The 27490-nt window shown below is 32.7% G+C and overlaps 1 protein-coding gene and 1 long non-coding RNA gene across 2 annotated transcripts; one reads left to right on the top strand and one right to left on the bottom strand.

Annotated features, from left to right (window-relative positions):
- Positions 1-470: 470 nt before the first annotated feature.
- On the top strand, positions 471-3704 carry LOC114535721. Its single transcript, XR_003688354.1, has 4 exons — positions 471-582; positions 763-923; positions 1699-2008; positions 3550-3704. It is a non-coding gene; the product is annotated as an uncharacterized LOC114535721 (long non-coding RNA).
- Positions 3705-7948: 4244 nt separating this feature from the next.
- LOC114535641 lies at positions 7949-10580 on the bottom strand. Its single transcript, XM_028556927.1, has 2 exons — positions 9430-10580; positions 7949-8399 (listed from the first exon to the last, which is right to left on the bottom strand). Exons 1-2 carry the CDS (start codon positions 10578-10580, stop codon positions 7949-7951), a joined length of 1602 nt encoding a protein of 533 aa, XP_028412728.1.
- Positions 10581-27490: the final 16910 nt, after the last annotated feature.

Here is a 27490-nt window from a genome sequence, read left to right as displayed (position 1 = left end):
GCATTTGTGACTTGAAAAAACACGTTGTGTGTGTTCGTGATAGTCCTTCTTAGAGAACTGTAAACATTCCTTCAACTACAGATATCTCGTTGTCGGAATGGAACTCTAATATAAGATAAAGTAGATTTCTCTAGTTTATATCTAAGTTTATATGCGTAATTTTTTTCTTTTGTATTGTGCATGCTTTATAAAAAGTATGTGATATCGAATATACTTTTTATGATATTAAAACAGGCAAAAAAAAAAAATTCAATCGCTCTTCACCGCAATTTCGGCTCTCTTCACCGCAATTTCCACCGCTCTTCACCGCAATTTCCACCGCTCTTCACCGCAATTTTCACCGCTCTTCACCGCAATTTCCAGTCGCTTCTACGCATGTGCGAGCTTTGTTTACATTTTTCGTTTTGGTGTGAATCCATTTCATTTGCACAACATGAAGTATCTCAAAAACTAAATTAAAATGGCGGACGCATCAAGAGTGAAGAGTGGACCTTAAAACCACCTATAAAACCATTCAACAATTGTCTTTTAAAAGACAACCAAATAAATATTTTGAAAAACAACTACTGGAAGATATCTCCTGTAAGTTTTATCTAAGTTTTATTCTAGTTTTATCTAAGTTCGATTTTATCTAAGTTTGAGATACTGTGTATACTTATGTTTACAGTGATTGTTGGATGTTTATTAAATTTGGATAAAAGATTATACTCAGATAATGATTTTGTTTATAAAATACCTTCGTACTCTGTTCTAATATTGCAGGATTCAGATTTATGAGCAAGACAATCGTGCTTCAATGGTCAAAGTAGCTCTTCTGAGTGTGTTTCATCAGTGACATCAACGCCATGTGGGTCAACATCACTGAATGAAACTGCTTCAATACGAAAGCTTACAAGTGAAGATATACAGGGTGTATAAAAAAAGTAGACAATTTTGAAATGTTTAAAAAACTATAAATTTATCAAAATATCTCATAGATTTGTGCTAGTATGGGTACTTTGGCATCTTCAGGTCATTCTAACACTAAAAACAAACAGAAAAATTAACCTCGAAAAATGGAAGAGCGGTTTGTGGAAGCATCATTTTGAATGGCTTGTGCAAACATGAATGAGAGGTTTAAAATCCAATTTGAATTCAAGGGCTGAACGTTTGGGTATATGTTTACAAAGAATCGAAATTTCAGAAATTTTGATGAAAATTAAGTCAGCCGTGCAACTGCGTAAACGTGGGCTTTTTGCCGTTTAACTCGCAGCTTGAGTAACTTTTTTCACAACACCATTGTTAGTTTAATCACCCGAGCAAGCACTCGTGCATGAAATCATTCGTGCATGAAAAAAGTTACTCAAGCTGCGAGTTAAACGGAAAAAAGCCCACGTTTACGCAGTTGCGCGGCTGACTTAATTTTCATCAAAATTTCTGAAATTTCGATTCTTTGTAAACAATTACCCAAACGTTCAGCCCTTGAATTCAAATTGGATTTTAAACCTCTCATTCATGTTTGCACAAGCCATTCAAAATGATGCTTCCACAAACCGCTCTTCCATTTTTCGAGGTTAATTTTTCTGTTTGTTTTTAGTGTTAGAATGACCTGAAGATGGTAAAGTACCCATACTTGCATAAATCTATGAGATATTTTGATAAATTTATAGTTTTCTTAACATTTCAAAATTGTCTACTTTTTTTTTATACACCCTGTAGATAGAAGAGAGGATTTTGATGGCGAGTATGGTTATCGAATGATTGAACTTTCAAACCTAGCAAGTGCATTTCAGTCCTTGCATAATTGGGAATTAGGTGGAGAGTTGAAAGTTACCAATAATTAGTCTCGTAGATATGGAAATAACACAGTCATTGTTGAGTCAGATGTTGCAGAGATTGCTGTGAGTTATGATGGCACATGGGCTAAGCAAGGGTTCACTGCAAACTTTGGAATTGATTTTGTTATTTCTGTTGACACTGGTGAGGTTCTTGACTATGGTTTTGGATCCAAATTATCGAAGTTTGACATGTATGTATGTGATATATTATTGATAATTGGTGATAAAGTTGCCAACCTTAGTATAAATTAATATATGCTAATCACTGAGTAGCGTGTACGCGCGCAGAACACCAGTGTTGGGCTACCTATCGTATTACATGATGTTTCACTATTCGTTCTCTCACTTCCCTGAGCAAGAAAAAAAAACAATCCCGAAAATTCAACCATATTCACCACAAAGAACAACCACGCCTCGTGTTTTAATAAGTCACTGTTGGTATCTTATTCTTGATTTACTCAACTATATGGATCGCTTCTGACGCTTCACCTCGCAAAATTTCGTAGATGCTTTAATATTTGTGCATGGTGAGACTGAAGTGAAGACTTCTGAAAATCGGACAATTAATTGATAATTGTCATGTAATTTCCTGGTATAACATCTCAACCTAAACATTGTAGTTAGAATATAATAACAATATCAACCTCAAATTCAAGCTAATATTTTGTATGCAATCAAGCAAAATTTGGAAATGCTGGTTGTTAATTTCACTGCAATTATTACACAAGATATAATTACAATCCTTTATTATTACCCAATGCTGTTAGAATTGCTATCACATGTGAATGTAATATAATTTTTTTACACAATCATTATTTATTTATTGTTTTCAGCATAAATTATCCCTTAGGAGGCCTTTTCCAGACAATATTTATTGCAAGCTATATGATATTTGCTCCAATATTCGGCTATATTTGTCAAAGATACAGTCGCAAGCTCATTATTATCTATTGCCTCATTATCTGGTCCTTAACAACATTTTTTAGCACACTACTTAATAAACACGTATGTAAGCTTTTACTGATTTCATAGAGTGAGTTAGAAGTCAGATATGTTAAAAACAGAAGGAAAATGGTGGGTTAATGAATAGTTTGCAGTATATTTTTACCAAACCTAACCAACTGAATTTACCACTGTAATTAACTCTTCATCATCACAAATTATTTCTTGCAACTCATTATCAAAAAAATTATTATGTTTAAAAATTACAGTGCATGTGTAATTCAAATGTTGTTGCCTAAATGATTCGGCAGCATTTTGTTGTTCGTCAATGGCAATTGCTGTGACAATATTTAAGCCTAAATATAATGGGGTGAATTGTACCTTTTCAGCTACCTTTTTTGGCAGCTCATTTTGGATGTAATCAGTGCACAAAGGCACCTGATGCAAACCATGAGCAAAATAATCGAACACCCACTGTGCCATAAAATTTGGTGCAGGACCCCCTTGCACAATTCTGCAAGCTATCAGCATTCCAGCTGCCTTAAAATAACCCTCTGTGAGTGATATGGTGCTCGGTACAGGAACACCATCTTCAAAAAGTCTGATTTTCATTTGATCCAAGGTTTCTATTATTTCATTTTGGGCAATATTTTAAGGATTAGGCTGCTTTGATGTGTAATATTGAATAATATATAAAACGCATGCACTTTAAGGTGAATATCATAGCGAATTGGCAACATATCGACCTAAAAAAACATGTATCCACTGAGGACAATTTCTTCTTTAAAAGGGTCCCATTTTTATTAAAATCGGTCAAGTATTCGCACAGGAATCGCAAATTAAAATCAGCAAACCACTTTGAATTATCACCGAAGTTTATCGGCATTATCATACCATGTGATCTTCTACGATTGTCAGCAAAATTGAAGATTGTTCGAAGAAGAAGGAGTTCGCCGTTGACTAAAAGGTGGGTTCTGGCTTGAGTTCTTCGACTTGCTGTATGCTGCCACGGTGGGGGTTTCTTTCCCCCGCTGGGGTGGTATGCAACGATCATTGCACTCTGCTAGTTCCCACTGAATTACTGAATGTAGCTCAGGGTTTCTTTGCTTTTTTTCGTTGTATATAAGTTTATCTGAACAGCCAGTTGTCAAAAGATGAAGTAGAAATATTTTCTTAAAGCTGTGATAGTTTAATATCAGTTCAACTGATTCAGTTGGGGAACTTGTGGAGGTGAATTTCAAAATGGCGATGCCACAGAGATGATGCCATGTGGAACTTGTGACTTTCACCTTTGTGGGTAAGCTGGTCGTGCTGTGTGTTCAAAGTTAAGTATTTTGTTTTCCTCTTAATCTTCTAAAGCAAATCGTTTGGTCAGAAATAATGCAGAAAAACCATGTACAATATGAAATACTCTTCCCAAAAAGCTAGCTAATTCAGCTTCGATTTTAATACGAATTTTCTCTTTTAATAACTAATATGAAGATGAAGCCGATTTCGAGGGAATCTTTCAACGTGCTAGGCAGTAAAGGTATTAAATTCATAACATTTTAGTGATATATGGCATGTTACATTGTACGCCCAGAAAGTAATATGGCTCTTTTTTAAATCCTTCTTTAATTTGCCGTGCTGGATGCTGTATTTCCCTGGATGAAAGGATACTTAAGCTTGAAATCATTTGAACAAAATTAAAAAGGTAATAATCTTCTCTGCCATGTGTTTATTTGTAGGTAATTTATTACCTGGGCAAGTAGCGATTTTAGTTTAAAATGGCAGCATTCTGTCAATGAGACCTGTAAAACTGACTGCTTTTGCTTTGTAAAACAGCCACACCTTTATTCATTGAAATTCATGTACTTAATCATAGTTTGACCTGCACTTTGTTTTTTGTTCAAGATTTGTGTTGGATATGTTCCTGTTTCTTCAGGAGCCAAGATAAGATTGTTTCCTTTTCACATGACACTTATATTGGTTTTATAATGTAGAAAGGTATATTAATTAATTCCCAAGGAATTTGTACCAGCTGTTTAGTAACTGGAAACTTTCAGGCTTTAAATTCATGAATTGAAGCCACATATTGAATATTGATACTCAAATATGTACTATTCATCTTATTATATCTGCTTAATGTTGCTCCAGTATGTGTGATCAATCCAGATGCATTTACCTTATATTTTGGATGTAAGGAAAGTTGCTAGCACTTTACTCTTCATGAAATCTGATGGGGAAAAAACCAACCAACAATTACTATATCAAGAGAGTTGACTAACCTTTCCATTTTACAGTCTACATAGAGTTAACTATAATATGGTGACTTATGCTTATTATTTGTAACATTCTCAGGTTTCCTAGTTGCCACGTTGCATTTTGAGATATATACTTTGATGATTGGAATTTACCCTGTTCGATAGCCAAGGTAAGATTCTTTCCTTGCACAGGACACTTATGTATCATGGGTTATAACGTAGCCAGAAATTTATATAGGTATATAATAATTTCTCAAGCAAATTGTACAATATGCTTAGCAACTGGGAGCTTGCTACTACCCAGGAAATATATTGCCTTGGTGAAAAAAATACCATATATACTGATGTACGAAGACTTTATATATATATATACTGATGCACGAAGAGTTATTATATATACTGATGAACGAAGAGTTTATATTTACTTCTACTTCCTTACACTTTGACTTTTAATTTGGGGGTTATTTGGGGTAACTTGGGGTTTTTGGAGGTTAATTTCAGGTTATTTTGCATTATTAACGGTTATTTAGGGTTATTTGAGGTTACTTAGGGCTATTTAGGGTTATTTGAGGGTTATTTAGGGTTATTTGGAGGTTATTTTGGGGTTATTTGGTGGTTAATTGGGGGTTATTTTGGGTTATTTTTACGGTTATTTAGAGTTATTTGGGGGTTATTTGGGGTTATTTGGGGGTTATTTGGGGGTTATTTGGGGTCACTTGGGGTTGTTTAAGGGTTGTTTAAGGGTTTTTTGGGGGGCTTTTTGGGGTTATTTGGGGGTTATTTTTTGGTTATTTAGCATTATTTACGGTTATTTAGGGTTATTTAGGGGTTATTTTAGTGTTTTTTGGGTTATTTTGGGTTATTTGGAATAATTTGGGGTTAATTGGGGGTAATTTGGGGTTATTTGGGGGCTTATTTGGGAGTTATTTGGAGGTTATTTTGGGGTTACTTGGGGGTTACTTTGGTGTTACTTGGGGGTTACTTGGGGGTTACTTGGGGGTTACTTGGGGGTTACTTGGAGGTTACTTAGGGGTAATTTAAGGTTTCTAGGTTATTTGGAGGTTATTTGGGGGTTATTTGGGGGTTATTTGGAAGTTTGTGGGGGTTTTTTTAGGGTTTTTTAGGATTATTTAGGGTTTTGGGTTATTTAGGGTTGGTTGGTGGTTATTTGGTTTTTTTTTTGGTTATTTTGGGGAATATTTAGGGTTACTTTGTGGTTATTTGGGTTTTTTGGGGGGTTTTTGGGGGTTATTTTGGGTTATTTGGTGGTTCCACGGGGTTATTTGGGGGTATTGGAGGTTACTTAGTGTTATTTAGGGTTATTTTGGGTCGTTTAGGGTTATTTTAGTGTTATTGTAGTGTTATTCGGGGTTTTTTGGGGTTATTTATGGTTATTTGGGGGGTTATTTGGGGGGTTATTTGGGGGGTTATTTGGGGGTTATTTGGGGGGTTATTTGGGGGGTTATTTGGGGGGTTATTTGAGGGGTTATTTGGGGAGTTATTTGGGGGGTTATTTGGGGGGTTATTTGGGGGGTTATTTGGGGGGTTATTTGGGAGGTTATTTAGGGGTTATTTTGCGGTTATTTAGCATTATTTACTGGTACCCTAGACTCAGTACAAAAGTCGTTTGACTCAATCAATGGCTGCATTTGTGTGTGTCAAGGATGGGCTGAGATTCTGGTATGAAGACCAACTGGAAATACTTCGTGGATCGATGAAACACAAACTTCACGACCAGCGGTTGGAGAGACAGAGATGTAAGAAAGTTTAATTCCAAAACAATTCTTTGCTAAGCTCATTTATTTGAGAACTTAACATTGTTTTTTAAAAGTTCTCGGTCAAATTGTGCTCTGAATGATTTCTCCTACAACTTGTTAACGAACTGTCAAACCTTATCAATGTTTCGGTTGGGCATTTCCGTTGGCGGAATGTTAAATTGATATTGTTGTATCTCAGATGATTTATCGGCCGAAATCATTAAAGAAGGAGCCAGACAATGCCTTGAAACTACAACAGAATTTCCTGGCAAGAGCGCAGACAGTGATAAATTGATTGTAGATCTTGTCAAAGATCGTCTTGCATCTCGTAGAGAGGATGAGGAAACTAATATTGAAGATACCCGGAATAATGTTGAAATGAGAATCGAACTCAAGGAGTCAGGTTTGTAATGTTAAAAAAGATTGGCCATTGTTCACGCATTTACAAAATGAACAAATTATCTGCTTATATTTTAGACAATGCAGAACAAAAGGTGCTGCTCACAGAACAGGGCGGATCTTCACCCTCGTCAATTTTATTACAAGATTCCGGTCAAAAGTTGAATCTTGGTTCGTCGTTTGTTCAACGAACTCGATATTCGAGTCGTAGTCTGAGAGATGGACCAAGCGCTTTTATGGTAGGAATTTCTTTTCAAACTCGCTTTGTGTGAAATTTATTTCGTGGAAGCACTTTGATTATCCATCCCCTATATTGCTTCTAACATGACTGGCAGGGAAAGCAGAAAAAGAAAGATATCTTTGATTTAGACTAGCTTTGTTATTTTACAATTGTTTCTTTAGCTTCTTGATGTCGTAATAGATTCCAAAGACAGTGTTTTGTACAAGGAAGAAACTGAAGGCAAGCGAAATTACCCTTTTAATGGTGAAATTCAAAATGGCGGTGCCACAGAGATGATGCCATGTGGACCTCGTAGCTTTCACCTTTGTGAGGAAGCTGGTCGTGCTGTGTGTTCAAAGTTAAGTATTTTGTTTTCCTCTTAATCTTCTAAAGCTAATGATTTGGTCAGAAATAATGCAAAAAACCATGTACAATATGACATACTCTTCCTAAAAAGCTAGCTAATTCAGCTCCAAATTTAATACGAATCTTCCCTTTAAATATCTAGCATGAAGATGAAGCCGATTTCGAGGGAATCTTTCAACGTGCTAGCCAGTAAAGGTATTAAGCTCATAACATTTTAGTGATATATGGCATGTAACATTGTACGCCCAGAAAGTAATATGGCTCGGCTTTTAATCCTTCTTTAAAGTGTGCCACAGCATCATAGACACCAAGCTCCAGAACATCAAACCCAACAAATACATTCTTTGGAATCCTATTGCAGATCATACCATTTATTGATTCGTTCTGGTTTTGGGTCTTTCCATCCAAACACTTGCTTAAGAGCTCATTACTGCTCAGTCTTAAAAAGATTGGTTTTACTAAACCAATTATATCATCTGGTAAGCCAGGTCCTGGAATATAGTTATTTGTCTGATTGGCTTTATCCTGCTTAAAACGGCACCAACTTTCAGGCCCATCAGGGCAATGGTGATAAAGGTTTCTTCTTTTTGATGAAGCACAATGGAACAGAGAGGCATAAATGGCTGATTTCATAGCTTCTAAGTCAGCAGAATTACTACGAATCAGGGGCGGATTCAGCCTAACGCACAACCCCCATCAAAAAATTTTCGGATAGATTTATTAGTTATAACGTACTCATTATTGTTATACACTTTATATGCAGTGCCCGAATGACCTTTGGCCTTAAGAACCCGCACTCACACAGAACATATGTAAATTGTTCGTTTCATATAAACATATACTCGCGCTTTAACCACTTTTAAATCCAGCCTTATTAAATAGACGTAAACGTAGAATCCCGCTTCGAAACTTCGGCGAAGACGACTCACGAGCGGTCAATAATTCGCTCACACAGGCTTAGAATTGATTTGTTCCTTATAGCTATGCTTATCACTGATACGACTCGAATAAATTGGACAAAACTTCAAATTATTCTCTTGAAGGGCAGGTTTTGCTTCTGAGAAAACGTTCTTTTCCATTTTAGACATGTATTTTAAGTAATATTACACACAGGTAGAGACGTAGGGTCAACAAACACTTTCGGAAAGATAGAAATACTATAATAAACTATGTCTATAGCTCCGCTGTAATAAGATAATAAAACCATGCAGCCATGTGCGTCATGACCGGGCAGAGAAATAAACCAATAAAAGCCTTGCAAGTATTTGAAAGTAACCAATCATCGAAGGCCTCGCATAGCTGGCCTGCCTGCTACTGTGGCAAACCCCCTAAAATTTGCCCGCAGACCGGTCAAAAAAGTTTGCTTCTATGGCAACGTGAGATTTGACCAATCACAAGTCTCAATTCCGTGGGGGAAAGCCCTGCAAACCGGTCATAAAGACCGCTGTAACACTGCATCATGTTCGGAAACTTTGCTTTGCATCATAATGCGACAGAACAAAACCGAATTATATAAACGGAATATCCCCCATATAGTCAAACGGATTCAAACCGAAACCAGCACCAACCGCATAGTTTGAGATAGTGATAGTGATACTATGCTGAATGATAATTAAACAAAGCTAGGCTTTGGGAATTTTACGTACATCACTTGACCGGTTTGATGTACGCTGAATCCGCCACTGCTACGAATGGCAATACTATAGTAATTCTGAAGTTTATCAATCATTGCGTCTTTCAGCTTTCCCTTTCCTCCAATTCCTTTATGCTCTTTCTTCAATTTTCGCAAAGCTGTGCCAACCCTTTTCTGAACATGTCCAACACATTCTTTTTTCTCTACATGTATGCCATCATACACATTCTCCACTTCAGAATAGGCTTTGTTATCACCATCCCCAAAGTACTCTGTATACTGAAGCTTGCGATCTTTTTCACTCCTCTCAAATATTCGCTTCACACCTTCAGTTTTCATCGAAGCAGATGAGCCTATGTGATTCACCTTACACTTACCAACATGCTCTGCTTTCTTTGCAGCCTTCTTTCCCACATCAACTTCCCTTTCTACTCTCTGACAGCCATGACACACTTTACTTAAAACTTCAACATCAAGGCACTTCACATTCTCCATTGACAGTGTTGTCACACACCCATTCAAGGAAGAATGGCCCCGTCTCTGCCATGTACCATCACAAGAAACAGCACACTGGTTGATATCCCTGGATTGATCATTTCTTAGCTCATTGGCAGCATCATTCATTGTTTTCACAGCCACTGTCTTTGCTGCCTTTGCTATCGCGATGTTACAAGCCCTGTATGCAGTAGGCTGAGGGGGAGGTAGCATGTTCATTAGGGCACAAAATCGTTTGGCCGCTGTATGGCCTTTACCAAGACTACGCATCGCATACACAAATCTTTTATTCGCATCAAAAGCGTATTCCTGCTTCTTAGAAGTGTAAAACGTGTATACCCACCCACAACTTTGGCATCGTACTCTGAGATGGGATACACAACCTTTCCTTTCGTGTTTGTTATCTTCCAGAACAAGAGTTGAGTCGCCACATTGTTTACAACACATTTCAGTCACAAATGCGAATAATAACTCCATGTCAATGAAGCGGTAGCCCAAAACATTAACAGTTTTTTCCTTACTCCCATCTAAAATATTGTGGCCGTCAATCTTTCTCGCCGAAGCAGAAGTATGGAAAGCATCGCTTGAAGTAGACGCTTCTGAGTGTGTGTCATTTGCATTATCGACACACGCTTTCTTCGCTGGTTTAGCACCATAGCGATTGCCAGTGAACTTTCGTTTTTTCTTTCTTTTGAAATCTTTAGGCATCTGAACACAAATTGAAATTAAATTGCGAAGAAATACAACAAAAAGCCACCAAAATATCAGTAAGATTAGGCAATAATTTCTGTGACAAAAATTTACATATATGCCGATTTCGAGCGTGGGTTAAAATATAAATATTCATTTATGTTGACGGTAAAGGTGGTCAGCAGTTTGTTACAAACATCAACTAAGGGGGGGATAGGCCTAGTACATAAATATTTTTTGAAACGACCAGAAAACAGAAGGGTTTTTGGAGAAAACAGAGGTTGCTAAGGGCGTTGCTATGGATGAATTTCATGGTGACCGAGATAAAAACGCGATTTTTTCCCTTTTCCATCAAGCTATGAAGGAAAAAAACTCGGAATAGGATGGGGGAGAGAATAAAGATGATATATTTAGTATTTTTCAAATTCGGAAAACTTTGCAATTTTATATCAAAATTTTGTGTAAGACCACCTTAATTTGCCGTGCTGGATGCTGTATTTCCCTGGATGAAGGGATACTTAAGCTAGAAATCATTTGAACAAAATTAAAAAGGTTATAATCTTCTCTGCCATGTGTTTATTTGTAGGTAATTTATTACCTGGGCCAGTAGCAATTTTAGTTTAAAATGGCAGCATTCTGTCAATGTGACATGTAAAACTGACTGCTTTTGCTTTGTAAAACAGCCACACCTTTATTCGTTGAAATTCTTGTACTAATCATAGTTTGACCTGCGCTTTGTTTTTTGTTCAAGATTTGTGTTGGATATGTTCCTGTTTCTTCAGAAGCCAAGGTAAGATTGTTTCCTTTTCAAATGAGCCTTATATTGGTTTTATAATGTAGAATATTAAATTAATTATTAATTAATTCCCAAGGAAATTGTACTAGCTGTTTAGTAACTGGAAACTTTCAGGCTTTAAATTCATGAATTGAAGCCACATATTGAATATTGATACTGAATTATGTACTATTCATCTTATTATATCTGCTTAATGTTGCTCCAGTATGTGTTATCGATCCAGATGCATTTACCTTATATTTTGGATGTAAGGAAAGTTGCTAGCACTTTACTCTTCATGAAATCTGATGGGGGAAAAACCAACCAACAATTACTATATCAAGATAGTAACCATTCCATTTTACAGTCTACATTGAGTTAACTATAATATGGTGACTTATGCTTATTATTTGTAACATTCTCAGGTTTCCTAGTGGCCACGTTGCATTTTGAGATATATACTTTCATGATTGGAATTTACCCTCTTCGATAGCCAAGGTAAGATTCTTTACTTGCACAGGACACTTATGTATCATAGGTTATATAATGTAGCCAGAAATTTATATAGGTATATTAATTTCTCAAGCAAATTGTACAATATGCTTAGCAACTGGGAGCTTGCTACGACCCAGGAAATATATTGTCTTGGTGAAACAAATACCATGTATACTGATGTACGAAGAGTTTATATATATATATACTGATGCACGAAGAGTTATTATATATACTGATGCACAAAGAGTTACTATATATACTGATGCACGAAGAGTATGAAGAGTTATTATATATAGCTAGCAACCCATATCATGTTTACCAGTTCAAAATTTTGCACCTATGCTAAAGAGCCGACAAATGTATTTTTAGGCATTTCTTTCTTCATCATTCATGGCAACCAACCTAATACCAGGTTCAAATAACTCAAACAAGATGCATTGCTGACCTTTTTGTCTCTGGTAGAAGAACACGAATGTTGGCTTTGTTTTATTTTGAAATCCCTGTTCGCAGGTGAGAAAGATCATTGTTAAGTTTTATCTGACTCCAGGATGTATTTGATATGTTATGCTGGTAGGTGATTTTAACTGATAGAATTATGCAGTATAAATATAGTTAGTTTCTGTAGGTATCTTGCTGTAGTAAACACTGAATCAATAAGAGATGATCCAGTATGCTATTCCTGGCTTCAAAATATATTGTTCTTTCTTATGCAAGTTAAATATGTATTTCTGAAATTATATAAATTTATTATTTCGGTAAAGACATTTCTATAGTATAATTGTTAGCAGTTGTCTTGTTTCTTTGTAGATATAGACAGAGCCACAGCATCGGCATTGCAAATCCTACTATCACATTTGTTAGGAGATGCTGGCAGTCCTAATATTGTTGGTTCGGTATGTAATATACGGTTTGTTTTACCCAAAGCTATAAATCACAGGAGAAATATTTTCAGCTAGCTAGCAACCCATATAATGTTTACCAGTTCAAAAGTTTCACTTATGCCAAAGAGCCAACAAACGTATTTTTAGGCATATCTTTCTTCATCATTCATGGTAACCGACTGAATACAAATTTAAACAATTCAAACAAGCTGCATTGCTGACTTTTTTGTCCCTGGAAGAAGAACACAAATGTTGGCTTTGTTTTCTTTTGAAATCCCTGTTGGCAGGTGAGAAAGATCATTACTATACATTTTATCTGTCTCCAGGATATTTTTGAAAGTATTACCATTATCAAGACTAGAATATTTCATTGTCTTGACTATATAATGAAAACTTTTTAGTGGTATCTCAAGATGTTGTTGGTTCAAAAGTATCTTCTGCATTTAGTGGTGACAATTATTTTAAAATAGAGAAAACACAGGGTATGTAAACATGTGAAATAAACATGTTATTACTTGATGTGTTTCAGGTAACTCCAATCTTGGGTGTGCTTCTTATCATCTTGTGCTTTATATCTGTTGTTGAACCTGTCTAGGGGCAAATTGAAAAGAGTCAGGGTGATATCGTTGCAGACAAGAATGTTATCATTCGTCGTTCATGGTTGAATGATGTGAAACATATGTTACGCTGGTAGGTGATTTTTAACAACAGATGTTGCTTACTGCAGGATGAACTGTTTAGAGCTGATAGAATTATCCAGTGTAAATATAGTTAGTTTGTGTAGGTTTCCTGCTGTAGTAACGCTGCATCAATAAGAGATGATCCAGTATGCCAATCTTGGTTATACCATTGATCCTGGCTTCAAAATATATTGTTCTTTCTTATGTTACTTAAACATGTTTTTCTGAAATTATATAAATTTAATAATTCCGTAAAGACATTTCTATAATACAAGTGTTAGCAGTTGTCTTGTTTCTTTGTAGATACAGACAGAGCCACAGCATGGGCTTGCAAATCTTGCTATCACATTTGTTAGGAGATGCTGGCAGCCTTATATTGTGGGTTTGGTATGTAATATATAATTTTTTGTGCCTAAAGCTATCAATCACAGACAAGCCCACTTAATCTAATTATGATGTCACCTCCGGTGGGCAGGGCTTTTTTTGCTACTTCCTTACGCTTTGATTTTCAACTTCCGATTTTTTGTGGGCGTAGTCAGACAAGCCAATCTAATTATAACGTCTTCTCCGGTGGGCGGGGCTTATTTCCCTACTTCCTTACACTTTGACTTTCAACTTCCGATATTTTGTGGGCGTGGTCAAACACAGCAATTTAATCTAATTATGACGTCACTTCCGGTGGGCAGGCTTATTTCGCTACTTCCTTACGCTTTGACTTTCAACTTCCGATTTTTTGTGGGTGTGCTCAGACACGCCTACTTAAATCTAATTATGATGTCACTTCCAGTGGGTGGGGCTTATTTTGCTAATTCCTTACGCTTTGACTTTCAACTTCCGTTTTTTTTTGGGCGTGGTCAGACACGCCCACTTCAGCACGCCCATTTTTAGATTCACTTTTTTTCCCCAGATTCAAATTGGGATTCCCTTTTTTCTCGAGATTAATTTTCAGTTTCACTTTTTTCTCCAGATTTATTTTCGGATTTGACTTTTTTCTCGAGATTCATTTTTGCTGTCAGATTCGGATTCAATTTATTTCTCCAATTCAGATTCGAATTCACATTTTGTCAAGACTCAATTTTGGTTTCACTTTTTTCTCCAAATTCATTTTCCGCTTCTGCGAAAAATTGTCAACTCACAATCAAAATTGTCAACTCACAATCAAAATTTTCAACTAATAATCGAAATTGTCAACTCACAATCAAAATTGTCAACTCACAATCAAAATTGTCAACTAATAATCGAAATTGTCAACTCACAATCAAAATTGGTTTCACTTTTCTCTCCAGGTTCATTTTACCCATCTCTTTTTTCTCCAGATTGATTTTGGATTCAGTTTTTTTCTCCACATTCAGATTCGGATTCACTTTTTTTTCGAGATTCATTTTTGGATTCACTTTTTTTCTCCAGATTCAAATTGGGATTCACTTTTTTCTCGAGATTCATTTTCGGTTTCACTTTTTTCTCCAGATTAATTTTCGGATTCGACTTTTTTCTCGAGATTCATTTTCGCTTTCAGATTCGGATTCAATTTTTTTCTCCAATTCAGATTCGGATTCACATTTTGTCAAGACTCATTTTTGGTTTCACTTTTTTCTCCAAATTCATTTTCCGCTTCTGCGAAAAATTGTCAACTCACAATCAAAATTGTCAACTCACAATCAAAATTTTCAACTCACAATCAAAATTGTCCACTAATAATCGAAATTGTCAACTCACAATCAAAATTGGTTTCACTTTTTTCTCCAGGTTCATTTTACCCATCTCTTTTTTCTCCAGATTGATTTTGGATTCAGTTTTTTTCTCCACATTCAGATTCGGATTCACTTTTTTTTCGAGATTCATTTTTGGATTCACTTTTTTTCTCCAGATTCAAATTGGGATTCACTTTTTTCTCGAGATGCATTTTCGGTTTCACTTTTTTCTCCAGATTGATTTTCGGATTCGACTTTTTTCTCGAGATTCATTTTCGCTTTCAGATTCGGATTCAATTTTTTTCTCCAATTCAGATTCGGATTCACATTTTGTCAAGACTCATTTTTGGTTTCACTTTTTTCTCCAAATTCATTTTCCGCTTCTGCGAAAAATTGTCAACTCACAATCAAAATTGTCAACTCACAATCAAAATTGTCAACTAATAATCGAAATTGTCAACTCACAATCAAAATTGGTTTCACTTTTTTCTCCAGGTTCATTTTACCCATCTCTTTTTTCTCCAGATTGATTTTGGATTCAGTTTTTTTCTCCACATTCAGATTCGGATTCACTTTTTTTTCGAGATTCATTTTTGGATTCACTTTTTTTCTCCAGATTCAAATTGGGATTCACTTTTTTCTCGAGATTCATTTTCGGTTTCACTTTTTTCTCCAGATTGATTTTCGGATTCGACTTTTTTCTCGAGATTCATTTTCGCTTTCAGATTCGGATTCAATTTTTTTCTCCAATTCAGATTCGGATTCACATTTTGTCGAGACTCATTTTCAGTTAACTTTTTCCTACAAATTCATTTTGCGCTTGTGTGAAAAATTGTAAACTAACAATCAAAATTGGCAACTCACAATCAAAATTGTCAACTCACCTTTTTCTCCAGGTTCATTTTCTCCATCTCATTTTTTTCCAGATTCATTTTGCTTTCAGTTTTTTTCTCCACATTACGATTCTGATTAACTTTTTTCTCGAGATTCATTCTCGGATGGATTCACTTTTTTCTCGAGATTCATTTTTGGATTCAGTTTTTTTCTCCAGATTCAAATTGGGATTCATTTTTTTCTCGAGATTCATTTTCGGATTCGACTTTTTTCTCTAGATTCATTTTCGCTTTCAGGTTCGCATTCAATTTTTTCTCCAATTCAGATTCGGATTCAAATTTGTCAACACTCATTTTCGGTTTCACTTTTTTCTCCAAATTCATTTTCCGCTTCTGCGAAAAATTGTCAACTCACAATCAAAATTGTCAACTCACAATAATCAAAATTCTCAACTAACAATCGAAATTGTCAACTCACAATCAAAATTGGTTTCACTTTTTCTCCAGGTTCATTTTACACATCTCTTTTTTCTCCAGATTGATTTTGGATTCAGTTTTTTCTCCACATTCGGATTCAGATTCACTTTTTTCTCGAGATTCATTCTCGGATGGATTAACTCTTTTCTCGAGATTCATTTTTGGCATCAGTTTTTTTCTCGAGATTCAAATTGGGATTCACTTTTTTCTCGAGATTCATTTTTAGATTCAGTTTTTTCCTCCAGATTCAAATTGGGATTCACTTTTTTCTCGAGATTCATTTTCGGAATCACTTTTTCAGATTCATTTTTGGATTCACTTTTTTCTCAAGATTCATTTTTGGATTCACTTTTTTTCTTGAGATTCATTTTCGGAATCACTTTCTTTTCAGATTCATTTTTGGATTCACTTTTTTCTGAAGATTCTTTTCGGAATCAATTTTTTCTGGAGATTCATTTTCGCATTCACTTTTTTCCCGAGACTGATTTTAAGAATAATTTTATTTTCAGATTCATTTTCGGATTAACATTTTTTCTCGAGATTCATTTTCGGATTCACTTTTTTTCTCGAGATTCATTTTCGTATTCACTTTTTTCTTAAGATTCATTTTCGGTTTCACTTTTTTTTAAGCTTCATTTTCGGAATCACTTTTTTTTCAGATTCATTTTCGGATTCACTTTTTTCTCGAGATTCATTTTCGTAATCACTTTTTTCTTGAGATTCATTTTCGGAATCACTTTTTTCTTGAGATTCATTTTGGAATTACTTTTTTCTTGAGATTCATTTTCGGCTTCACTTTTTTCTTAAGATTCATTTTCGGAATCACTTTTTTTTCAGATTCATTTTTGGATTAACTTTTTTCTCGAGATTCATTTTCGGAATCACTTTTTTTTCAGATTCATTATCGGATTCACTTTTTTTAAGCTTCATTTTCGGATTCACTTTTTTCTCGAGATTCATTTTCATTTTCTCTTTTTGCTCGAGATTGATTTTCGGATTCACTTTTTTCTCGAGATTCATTTTCGGAATCACTTTTTTCTCGAGATTCATTTTCGGAATCACTTTTTTCTTTAGATTCATTTTCGGAATCACTGTTTTCTTGAGATTCATTTTCGTATTCAGTTTTTTTCTTGCGATTCATTTTTGGGTTCACTTTTTTCTCAAGCTTCATTTTCGGAATCACTTTTTTCTTGAGATTTACTTTCGGAATCACTTCTTTTTCAGATTCATTTTCCAATTCGCTTTTTTCTGGAGATTCATTTTCGGAATCTCTTTTTTCTCGAGATTCATATTCGGAATCACTTTTTCCTTGAGATTCATTTTAGTATTCACTTTTTTTCTCATGATTCATTTTTGGATTCTCTTTTTTTTGAGATTCATTTTCGTGTTTACTTTTTTTCTCGAGATTCATTTTTGGATTCTCTTTTTTTCTTGAGATTCATTTTCGGAATCACTTTTTTCTTGAGATTCATTTTCGAATTCGCTTTTTTCTTGAGATTCATTTTCGGAATCACTGTTTTCTTGAGATTCATTTTCATTTTCACTTTTTTTCTCGAGATTCATTTTCGGATTCACTTTTTCTTAAGATTTATTTTCGGAATCACTTTTTTTTCATATTCATTTTTGGATTCACTTTTTTCTCGAGATTCATTTTTGGATTCACTTTTTTCTCGAGATTCATTTTCGGATTCACTTTTTCTCTAGATTCATTTTCGGAATAACTTTTTTCTTGAGATTCATTTTTATTTTCACTTTTTTCTCGAGATTCATTTTCGGATTCACCTTTTTCTCGAGATTCATTTTTGTATTCACTTTTTTTTCTAGATTCATTTTCGGATTCACTTTTTTCTTGAGATTCATTTTCATTTTCGGATTCACCTTTTTTAGATTGATTTTCGGATTCACTTTTTTCTTGAGGTTCATTTTTGGATTCACTTTTTTCTCAAGATTCATTTTCGGATTCAATTTTTTCTCAAGATTCATTTTCGGATTCCTTTTTTTCTCGAGATTTATTTTTGGATTCACTTTTTTCTTGAGATTCACTTTCGGATCACTTTTTTATTGAGATTCATTTTTGGATTCTCTTTTTTTCTTGAGATTCATTTTCGGAATCACTTTTTTCTTGTGATTCATTTTCGTATTCACTTTTTTTCTCGAGATTCATTTTTGATTCACTTTTTTTTCAGATTCATATTCGGATTCACTTTTTTCTTGAGATTCATTTTTGGAATCACTTTTTTCTTGAGATTCATTTTCGGAATCACTTTTTTCTTGAGATTCACTTTGGACAACAAACTTTTTAACAACATTTTAACCACCTTTTTAACAACTTTTTAACAATTTTTTAACAACTCTCTAACAACTTTTTAACAACTTTTTACCAACTTTTTCACAACTTTTTAACAACTCTCTAAAAACTTTTTAACAACTTTTTAACAACTTTTTAGCAAGATTGTAGCAATTTTCTAGCAACTTTTTAAAAACTTTTTAGCAACTTTTTAACAACTTATTAACAATTTTTTAACAACTTTTTAACAAATCTTTAACAATTTTTTCAAGAGAAGAATTTCAGATAATATCAAAATAGTGAAAAATATTTTTGCAAAAGTGGTATTATGTCTTACGCTAATGTGTAAAGTGAGAAAGAGGTAGCCCAAGAACGACACAGGTAGCCCAAGATAGACACAGTAGCCTAAGACAAAAGACTTTTTTTTCCAAAAAAATCTCAGAGAATTAAAGAAAGCTAAAAAATGTTAAGATATAAAGTTTAAGATTTTTTTTTGATGAAGAGTTAATTGGTCTTGAGCTACCTGTTTCAAAGCAGACACAGGTAGCCCAAGATAGACACAGGTAGCGCAAGAGAAAAGACTTTTTTTTCCAAAAAAATATCAGAGAATTAAAGAAAGTTAAAAAATTTTAATATATAAAGTTTAAGATTTTTTTTTGATGAAGAGTTAATTTGTCTTGGGCTACCTGTTTCGAAGCAGACACAGGTAGCCCAAGATAGACACAGGTAGCCCAAGACAAAATTCTTTGTTGTCAAAAAAATCACTAGGATTAGGATTTGGTGTAAAAATTTGTGTGAAAATGTGTGTCAAAATAGATTTAAAAATGGTGTAAAAATAATGTCAAAAAATAGTGTAAGTATGGTGTAAAAATGGTGTAAAATTAGTGTAAAAAAGTTTGTAAAAAGTGTGTAAAAAGTGTTCAAAAAGGTGTGTAAAATTGGAGTAAAAAAGTGTGTAAAATGGTGTAAAAAAGTGTGTAAAAAGTGTGTAAAAATGGTGTGAAAAGTGTGTAAAAAAGTGTGTAAAAATGGTGTAAAAAAGTGTGCAAAAAAGTGTGTAAAAAAGTGTGTAAAAAAGTGTGTAAAAAGTGTGTAAAAATGGTGTAAAAATAGTGTAAAAAAAGGTGTAAAAAGTGTGTAAAAAGCGGGTAAAAAAGTGTGTAAAAAGTGTGTAAAATTGGTGCAAAAATGGTGTGAAAAGTGTGTAAAAAAGTGTGTAAAAAGATGTAAAAAGGTGTAAAAAAGGTGTAAAAAAGGTGTAAAAAGTGTGTAAAAATGGTGTAAAAAAGTGTGCAAAAAGTGTGTAAAAAAGTGTGTAAAAAAGTGTGTAAAAAGTGTGTAAAAATGGTGTAAAAATAGTGTAAAAAAAGGTGTAAAAAGTGTGTAAAAAGCGGGTAAAAAAGTGTGTAAAAAGTGTGTAAAATTGGTGCAAAAATGGTGTGAAAAGTGTGTAAAAAAGTGTGTAAAAAGATGTAAAAAAGGTGTAAAAAAGGTGTAAAAAAGGTGTAAAAAAGTGTGTAAAAATGGTGTAAAAAAGTGTGCAAAAAAGTGTGTAAAAAAGTGTGTAAAAAAGTGTGTAAAAAGTGTGTAAAAATGGTGTAAAAATGGTGTAAAAAAAGGTGTAAAAAGTGTGTAAAAAGCGGGTAAAAAAGTGTGTAAAAAGTGTGTAAAATTGGTGCAAATTTGGTGTAAAAAAGTGTGTAAAAATGGTGTAAAAAGGATGTAAAAAAGGTGTAAAAAAGGTGTAAAAAAGGTGTAAAAAAGGTGTAAAAAAGGTGTAAAAAAGGTGTAAAAAAGTGTATAAAAATGTGTAAAAAAGTGTGTAAAAAGTGTGTAAAAAGTGTGTAAAAAAGTGTGTAAAAAAGTGTGTAAAAAAGTGTGTAAAAAAGTGTGTAAAAAAGTGTGTAAAAAAGTGTGTAAAAATGGTGTAAAAAAGTGTGCAAAAAAGTGTGTAAAAAAGTGTGTAAAAAAGTGTGTAAAAAGTGTGTAAAAATGGTGTAAAAATAGTGTAAAAAAAGGTGTAAAAAGTGTGTAAAAAGCGGGTAAAAAAGTGTGTAAAAAGTGTGTAAAATTGGTGCAAAAATGGTGTGAAAAGTGTGTAAAAAAGTGTGTAAAAAGATGTAAAAAAGGTGTAAAAAAGGTGTAAAAAAGGTGTAAAAAAGTGTGTAAAAATGGTGTAAAAAAGTGTGCAAAAAAGTGTGTAAAAAAGTGTGTAAAAAAGTGTGTAAAAAGTGTGTAAAAATGGTGTAAAAATAGTGTAAAAAAAGGTGTAAAAAGTGTGTAAAAAGCGGGTAAAAAAGTGTGTAAAAAGTGTGTAAAATTGGTGCAAAAATGGTGTGAAAAGTGTGTAAAAAAGTGTGTAAAAAGTGTGTAAAAAGTGTGTAAAAAGTGTGTAAAAATGGTGTGAAAAGTGTGTAAAAAAGTGTGTAAAAATGGTGTAAAAAAGTGTGCAAAAAAGTGTGTAAAAAAGTGTGTAAAAAAGTGTGTAAAAAGTGTGTAAAAATGGTGTAAAAATAGTGTAAAAAAAGGTGTAAAAGTGTGTAAAAAGCGGGTAAAAAAGTGTGTAAAAAGTGTGTAAAATTGGTGCAAAAATGGTGTGAAAAGTGTGTAAAAAAGTGTGTAAAAATGGTGTAAAAAGGATGTAAAAAAGGTGTAAAAGCGGGTAAAAAAGTGTGTAAAAAGTGTGTAAAATTGGTGCAAAATTGGTGTAAAAAAGTGTGTAAAAATGGTGTAAAAAGGATGTAAAAAAGGTGTAAAAAAGGTGTAAAAAAGGTGTAAAAAAGGTGTAAAAAAGGTGTAAAAAAGGTGTAAAAAAGTGTATAAAAATGTGTAAAAAAGTGTGTAAAAAGTGTGTAAAAAGTGTGTAAAAAGTGTGTAAAAAAGTGTGTAAAAAAGTGTGTAAAAAAGTGTGTAAAAAAGTGTGTAAAAAAGTGTGTAAAAAAGTGTGTAAAAAAGTGTGTAAAAAAGTGTGTAAAAAGTGTGTAAAAATGGTGTAAAAATAGCGTAAAAAAAGGTGTAAAAAGTGTGTAAAAAGCGGGTAAAAAAGTGTGTAAAAAGTGTGTAAAATTGGTGCAAAAATGGTGTGAAAAGTGTGTAAAAAAGTGTGTAAAAAGTGTGTAAAAAGTGTGTAAAAAGTGTGTAAAAATGGTGTGAAAAGTGTGTAAAAAAGTGTGTAAAAATGGTGTAAAAAAGTGTGCAAAAAAGTGTGTAAAAAAGTGTGTAAAAAAGTGTAAAAAGTGTGTAAAAATGGTGTAAAAATAGTGTAAAAAAAGGTGTAAAAAGTGTGTAAAAAGCGGGTAAAAAAGTGTGTAAAATTGGTGCAAAAATGGTGTGAAAAGTGTGTAAAAATGGTGTAAAAAGGATGTAAAAAAGGTGTAAAAAAGGTGTAAAAAAGGTGTAAAAAAGGTGTAAAAAAGGTGTAAAAAAGGTGTAAAAAAGGTGTAAAAAAGGTGTAAAAAAGTGTATAAAAATGTGTAAAAAAGTGTGTAAAAAGTGTGTAAAAATGGTGTAAAAATAGTGTAAAAAAAGGTGTAAAAAGTGTGAAAAAGCGGGTAAAAAAGTGTGTAAAAAGTGTGTAAAATTGGTGCAAAAATGGTGTGAAAATTGTGTAAAAAAGTGTGTAAAAAGTGTGTAAAAAGTGTGTAAAAAGTGTGTAAAAATGGTGTGAAAAGTGTGTAAAAAAGTGTGTAAAAATGGTGTAAAAAAGTGTGCAAAAAAGTGTGTAAAAAAGTGTGTAAAAAAGTGTGTAAAAAAGTGTGTAAAAAGTGTGTAAAAATGGTGTAAAAATAGTGTAAAAAAAGGTGTAAAAAGTGTGTAAAAAGCGGGTAAAAAAGTGTGTAAAAAGTGTGTAAAATTGGTGCAAAAATGGTGTGAAAAGTGTGTAAAAAAGTGTGTAAAAATGGTGTAAGAAGGATGTAAAAAAGGTGTAAAAATGGTGTAAAAAAGTGTGCAAAAAAGTGTGTAAAAAAGTGTGTAAAAAAGCGGGTAAAAAAGTGTGTAAAAAGTGTGTAAAAAGCGGGTAAAAAAGTGTGTAAAAAGTGTGTAAAATTGGTGCAAAATTGGTGTAAAAAAGTGTGTAAAAATGGTGTAAAAAGGATGTAAAAAAGGTGTAAAAAAGGTGTAAAAAAGGTGTAAAAAAGGTGTAAAAAAGGTGTAAAAAAGGTGTAAAAAAGTGTATAAAAATGTGTAAAAAAGTGTGTAAAAAGTGTGTAAAAAGTGTGTAAAAATGGTGTGAAAAGTGTGTAAAAAAGTGTGTAAAAATGGTGTAAAAAAGTGTGCAAAAAAGTGTGTAAAAAAGTGTGTAAAAAAGTGTGTAAAAAGTGTGTAAAAATGGTGTAAAAAAGTGTGTAAAAAAGTGTGTAAAAAAGTGTGTAAAAAAGTGTGTAAAAAAGTGTGTAAAAAAGTGTGTAAAAAAGTGTGTAAAAAAGTGTGTAAAAAAGTGTGTAAAAAGTGTGTAAAAAAGTGTGTAAAAAAGTGTGTAAAAAAGTGTGTAAAAAAGTGTGTAAAAAAGTGTGTAAAAAAGTGTGTAAAAAAGTGTGTAAAAAAGTGTGTAAAAAATAGTGTAAAAAAAGGTGTAAAAAATAGTGTAAAAAAAGGTGTAAAAAGTGTGTAAAAAGCGGGTAAAAAAGTGTGTAAAAAGTGTGTAAAATTGGTGCAAAAATGGTGTGAGTGTGTAAAAAAGTGTTCGTAAAAATGGTGTAAAAGGATGTAAAAAGGTGTAAAAAGGGTAAAAAAGGTGTAAAAAGGTGTAAAAAAGGTGTAAAAAAGGTGTAAAAAGGTGTAAAAAAGGTGTAAAAAAGGTGTAAAAAGGTGTAAAAAGGTGTAAAAAAGGTGTAAAAAAGTGTATAAAAATGTGTAAAAAAGTGTGTAAAAAGTGTGTAAAAATGGTGTAAAAATGGTGTAAAAAAAGGTGTAAAAAGTGTGTAAAAAGCGGGTAAAAAAGTGTGTAAAAAGTGTGTAAAAAAGTGTGTAAAAATGGTGTAAAAAGGATGTAAAAAAGGTGTAAAAAAGGTGTAAAAAAGAAAAAGGTGTAAAAAAGGTGTAAAAAGTTTTGTAAAAAAGGTGTAAAAAAGGTGTAAAAAAGGTGTAAAAAAGTGTATAAAAATGTGTAAAAAAGTGTGTAAAAAGTGTGTAAAAAGTGTGTAAAAATGGTGTGAAAAAGTGTGTAAAAAAGTGTTGTAAAAATGGTGTAAAAAAGTGTGCAAAAAAGTGTGTAAAAAAGTGTTAAAAAAGTGTGTAAAAAGTGTGTTAAAAATGGTGTAAAATAGTGTAAAAAAGGTTGTAAAAAGTGTGTAAAAAGCGGGTAAAAAAGTGTGTAAAAAGTGTGTAAAATTGGTTGCAAAAATGGTGTGAAAAGTGTGTAAAAAAGTGTGTAAAAAGGTGTAAAAAAGGTGTAAAAAAGGTGTAAAAAAGGTGTAAAAAAGTGTGTAAAAATGGTGTAAAAAAGTGTGCAAAAAAGTGTGTAAAAAGTGTGTAAAAAGTGTGTAAAAAGTGTATAAAATGGTGTAAAATAGTTATAAAAAAAGGTGTAAAAAGTGTGTAAAAAGCGGGTAAAAAGTGTGTAAAAGTGTGTAAAATTGTGCAAAATGGTGTGAAAAGTGTGTAAAAAAGTGTGTAAAAATGGTGTAAAAAGGATGTAAAAAGGTGTAAAAAAGGTGTAAAAAAGGTGTAAATAAGGTGTAAAAAAGGTGTAAAAAAGGTGTAAAAAAGGTGTAAAAAAGGTGTAAAAAAGTGTATAAAAATGTGTAAAAAAAGGTGTAAAAAGTGTGTAAAAAGCGGGTAAAAAAGGTGTAAAAAAAGGTGTAAAAAGTGTGTAAAAAGCGGGTAAAAAAGTGTGTAAAAAGTGTGTAAAATTGGTGTTAAAAAAGTGTGTAAATGGTGTAAAAAGGATGTAAAAGGTGTAAAAAAGGTGTAAAAAAGGTGTAAAAAGGTGTAAAAAAGGTGTAAAAAAGGTGTTGTAAAAAAGTGTATAAAAATGTGTAAAAAGTGTGTAAAAAGTGTGTAAAAAGTGTGTAAAAATGGTGTGAAAGTGTGTAAAAAGTGTGTAAAAATGGTTGTAAAAAGTGTGCAAAAAAGTGTGTAAAAAAGTGTTAAAAAAGTGTGTAAAAAGTGTCTGTAAAATGGTGTAAAAATAGTGTAAAAAAAGGTGTAAAAAGTGTGTAAAAAGCGGGTAAAAAAGTGTGTAAAAAGTGTGTAAAATTGGTGCAAAAATGGTGTGAAAAGTGTGTAAAAAAGTGTGTAAAAAGGTGTAAAAAGGTGTAAAAAGGTGTAAAAAGGTGTAAAAAAGTGTGTAAAAATGGTGTAAAAAAGTGTGTAAAAAGTGTGTAAAAGTGTGTAAAAAGTGTGTAAAAAGTGTATAAATGGTGTAAAAATGGTGTAAAAAAAGGTGTAAAAAGTGTGTAAAAAGCGGGTAAAAAAGTGTGTAAAAAGTGTGTAAAAAGCGGGTAAAAAAGTGTGTAAAAAGTGTGTAAAATTGGTGCAAAATTGGTGTAAAAAAGTGTGTAAAAATGGTGTAAAAAGGTGTAAAAAAGGTGTAAAAAAGGTGTAAAAAAGGTGTAAAAAAGTGTGTAAAAATGGTGTAAAAAAGTGTGCAAAAAAGTGTGTAAAAAAGTGTGTAAAAAAGTGTGTAAAAAAAAGTGTGTAAAAATGGTGTAAAAATGGTGTAAAAAAAGGTGTAAAAAAGTGTGTAAAAAGCGGGTAAAAAGTGTGTAAAAAGTGTGTAAAAAGCGGGTAAAAAGTGTGTAAAAAGTGTGTAAAATTGGTGCAAAATTGGTGTAAAAAAGTGCTGTAAAATGGTGTAAAAGGATGTAAAAAAGGTGTAAAAAAGGTGTAAAAAAGGTGTAAAAAAGGTGTAAAAAAGGTGTAAAAAAGGTGTAAAAAAGTGTACAAAAATGTGTAAAAAAGTGTGTAAAAAGTGTGTAAAAAGTGTGTAAAAATGGTGTGAAAAGTGTGTAAAAAAGTGTGTAAAAATGGTGTAAAAAAGTGTGCAAAAAAGTGTGTAAAAATTGTGTAAAAAAGTGTGTAAAAAGTGTGTAAAAAAGTGTGTAAAAAAGTGTGTAAAAAAGTGTGTAAAAAGTGTGTAAAAAATTGTGTAAAAAAGTGTGTAAAAAGTGTGTAAAAAAGTGTTGTAAAAAAGTGTGTAAAAAAGTGTGTAAAAAAGTGTGTAAAAGTGTGTAAAAAAGTGTGTAAAAGTGTGTTAAAAAAGTGTGTAAAAAAGTGTGTAAAAAGTGTGTAAAATGGTGTAAAAAAGTTGCAAAAAGTGTGTAAAAAGTGTGTAAAAAAGTGTGTAAAAAGTGTGTAAAAATGGTGTAAAAAATAGTGTAAAAAAAGGTGTAAAAAGTGTGTAAAAAGCGGGTAAAAAAGTGTGTAAAAAGTGTGTAAAATTGGTGCAAAAATGGTGTGAAAAGTGTGTAAAAAAGTGTGTAAAAAGATGTAAAAAAGGTGTAAAAAAGGTGTAAAAAAGGTGTAAAAAAGTGTGTAAAAATGGTGTAAAAAGTGTGCAAAAAGTGTGTAAAAAGTGTGTAAAAAGTGTGTAAAAAGTGTGTAAAAATGGTGTAAAATGGTGTAAAAAAGGTGTAAAAAGTGTGTAAAAGCGGGTAAAAAGTGTGTAAAAAGTGTGTAAATTGGTGCAAATTTGGTGTAAAAAGTGTGTAAAAATGGTGTAAAAAGGATGTAAAAAAGGTGTAAAAAAGGTGTAAAAAAGGTGTAAAAAAAGGTGTAAAAAAGGTGTAAAAAAGTGTATAAAAATGTGTAAAAAAGTGTGTAAAAAAGTGTGTAAAAAAGTGTGTAAAAAAGTGTGTAAAAAAGTGTGTAAAAAAGTGTGTAAAAAAGTGTGTAAAAAAGTGTGTAAAAAAGTGTATAAAAAGTGTGTAAAAAAGTGTGTAAAAAAGTGTGTAAAAAAGTGTGTAAAAAAGTGTGTAAAAAAGTGTGTAAAAAAGTGTGTAAAAAAGAAAAAAAAAAAGTGTGTAAAAAAGTGTGTAAAAAAGTGTGTAAAAAAGTGTGTAAAAAAGTGTGGAAAAAAGTGTGTAAAAAAGTGTGTAAAAAAGTGTGGAAAAAAGTGTGGAAAAAGTTGTGTAAAAAAGTGTGTAAAAAAGTGTGGAAAAAAGTGTGGAAAAAAGTGTGTAAAAAAGTGTGTAAAAAAGTGTGGGGGGGAGGTGCCAAAAGTAGTTAAAAAGTTGTTAAAAAGTGGTCAAAAAGTTAAAAAAAAAATTGGAAAAAAATTTAGAGAAAGATGTGGAAAATGTTAGGAAAAAGTTGGGAAAAAGATGGGGAAAAATATGGGTAAAACATGGAAAAAAGACTGGGAAAACGTTGGGAAAGACTTAAGAAAAATGTTGTCAAAAAGTTGTAAAAGAGTTGGGAAAAAATTTGGAGAAAGATGTGGAAAATGTTGGGAAAAAGGTGGGAAAAGTTGGGAAAAAGTTGGGAAAAAGTTGGGAAAAAGTTGGAAAAAAAGTTGTTAAAAAGTTGGGAAAGAGTTGGGAAAAAAGTTGCAGAAATATGTGGAAAATGTTGGGAAAAAGGTAAGAAAAAGTTGGAGAAAAAGATGTGGAAAATGTTGGGAAAGAGATAGGGATAATATTGGGAGAAAGTTTGGAGAAAGTTATGGAAAAATTTGGGAGAAGGTTGAGAAAAATTTAGGGAAATGTTGGGAAAATGATGGGAAAGAAGTTATGGAAAGGTTGGAAGAAAGTTGGAAGGAAGTTGGGAAATGGTGTGGAAAAATGTTGGGAAAATTTTTGAGAGAAAATTTGGAGAAATGTGAGAAAGGGTTGGGATATGTTGAGAGAAGTTGCGAAAAAATTGAGAA

The sequence above is a fragment of the Dendronephthya gigantea genome, unplaced genomic scaffold (assembly GCF_004324835.1).
Source record: "Dendronephthya gigantea isolate DGI-Jeju-01 unplaced genomic scaffold, DenGig_1.0 000122F, whole genome shotgun sequence".
In the NCBI taxonomy this organism is placed as follows: Eukaryota; Metazoa; Cnidaria; class Anthozoa; order Malacalcyonacea; family Nephtheidae; genus Dendronephthya; species Dendronephthya gigantea.
Note: the sequence above shows the minus strand (reverse complement) of the source record. Positions and strands in the feature narration are given on the sequence as shown.

What these genes read in the sequence shown, in the direction of transcription:
- LOC114535641 (XM_028556927.1), bottom strand. Translation starts at nt 10,580, where the DNA reads ATGCCTAAAGATTTCAAAAGAAAGAAAAAACGAAAGTTCACTGGCAAT. An exon ending in TATAGTATTGCCATTCGTAG is followed by an intron (nt 8,400 to 9,429) that starts CAGTGGCGGATT and finishes CCTGATTCGTAG; the next exon opens with TAATTCTGCTGACTTAGAAG.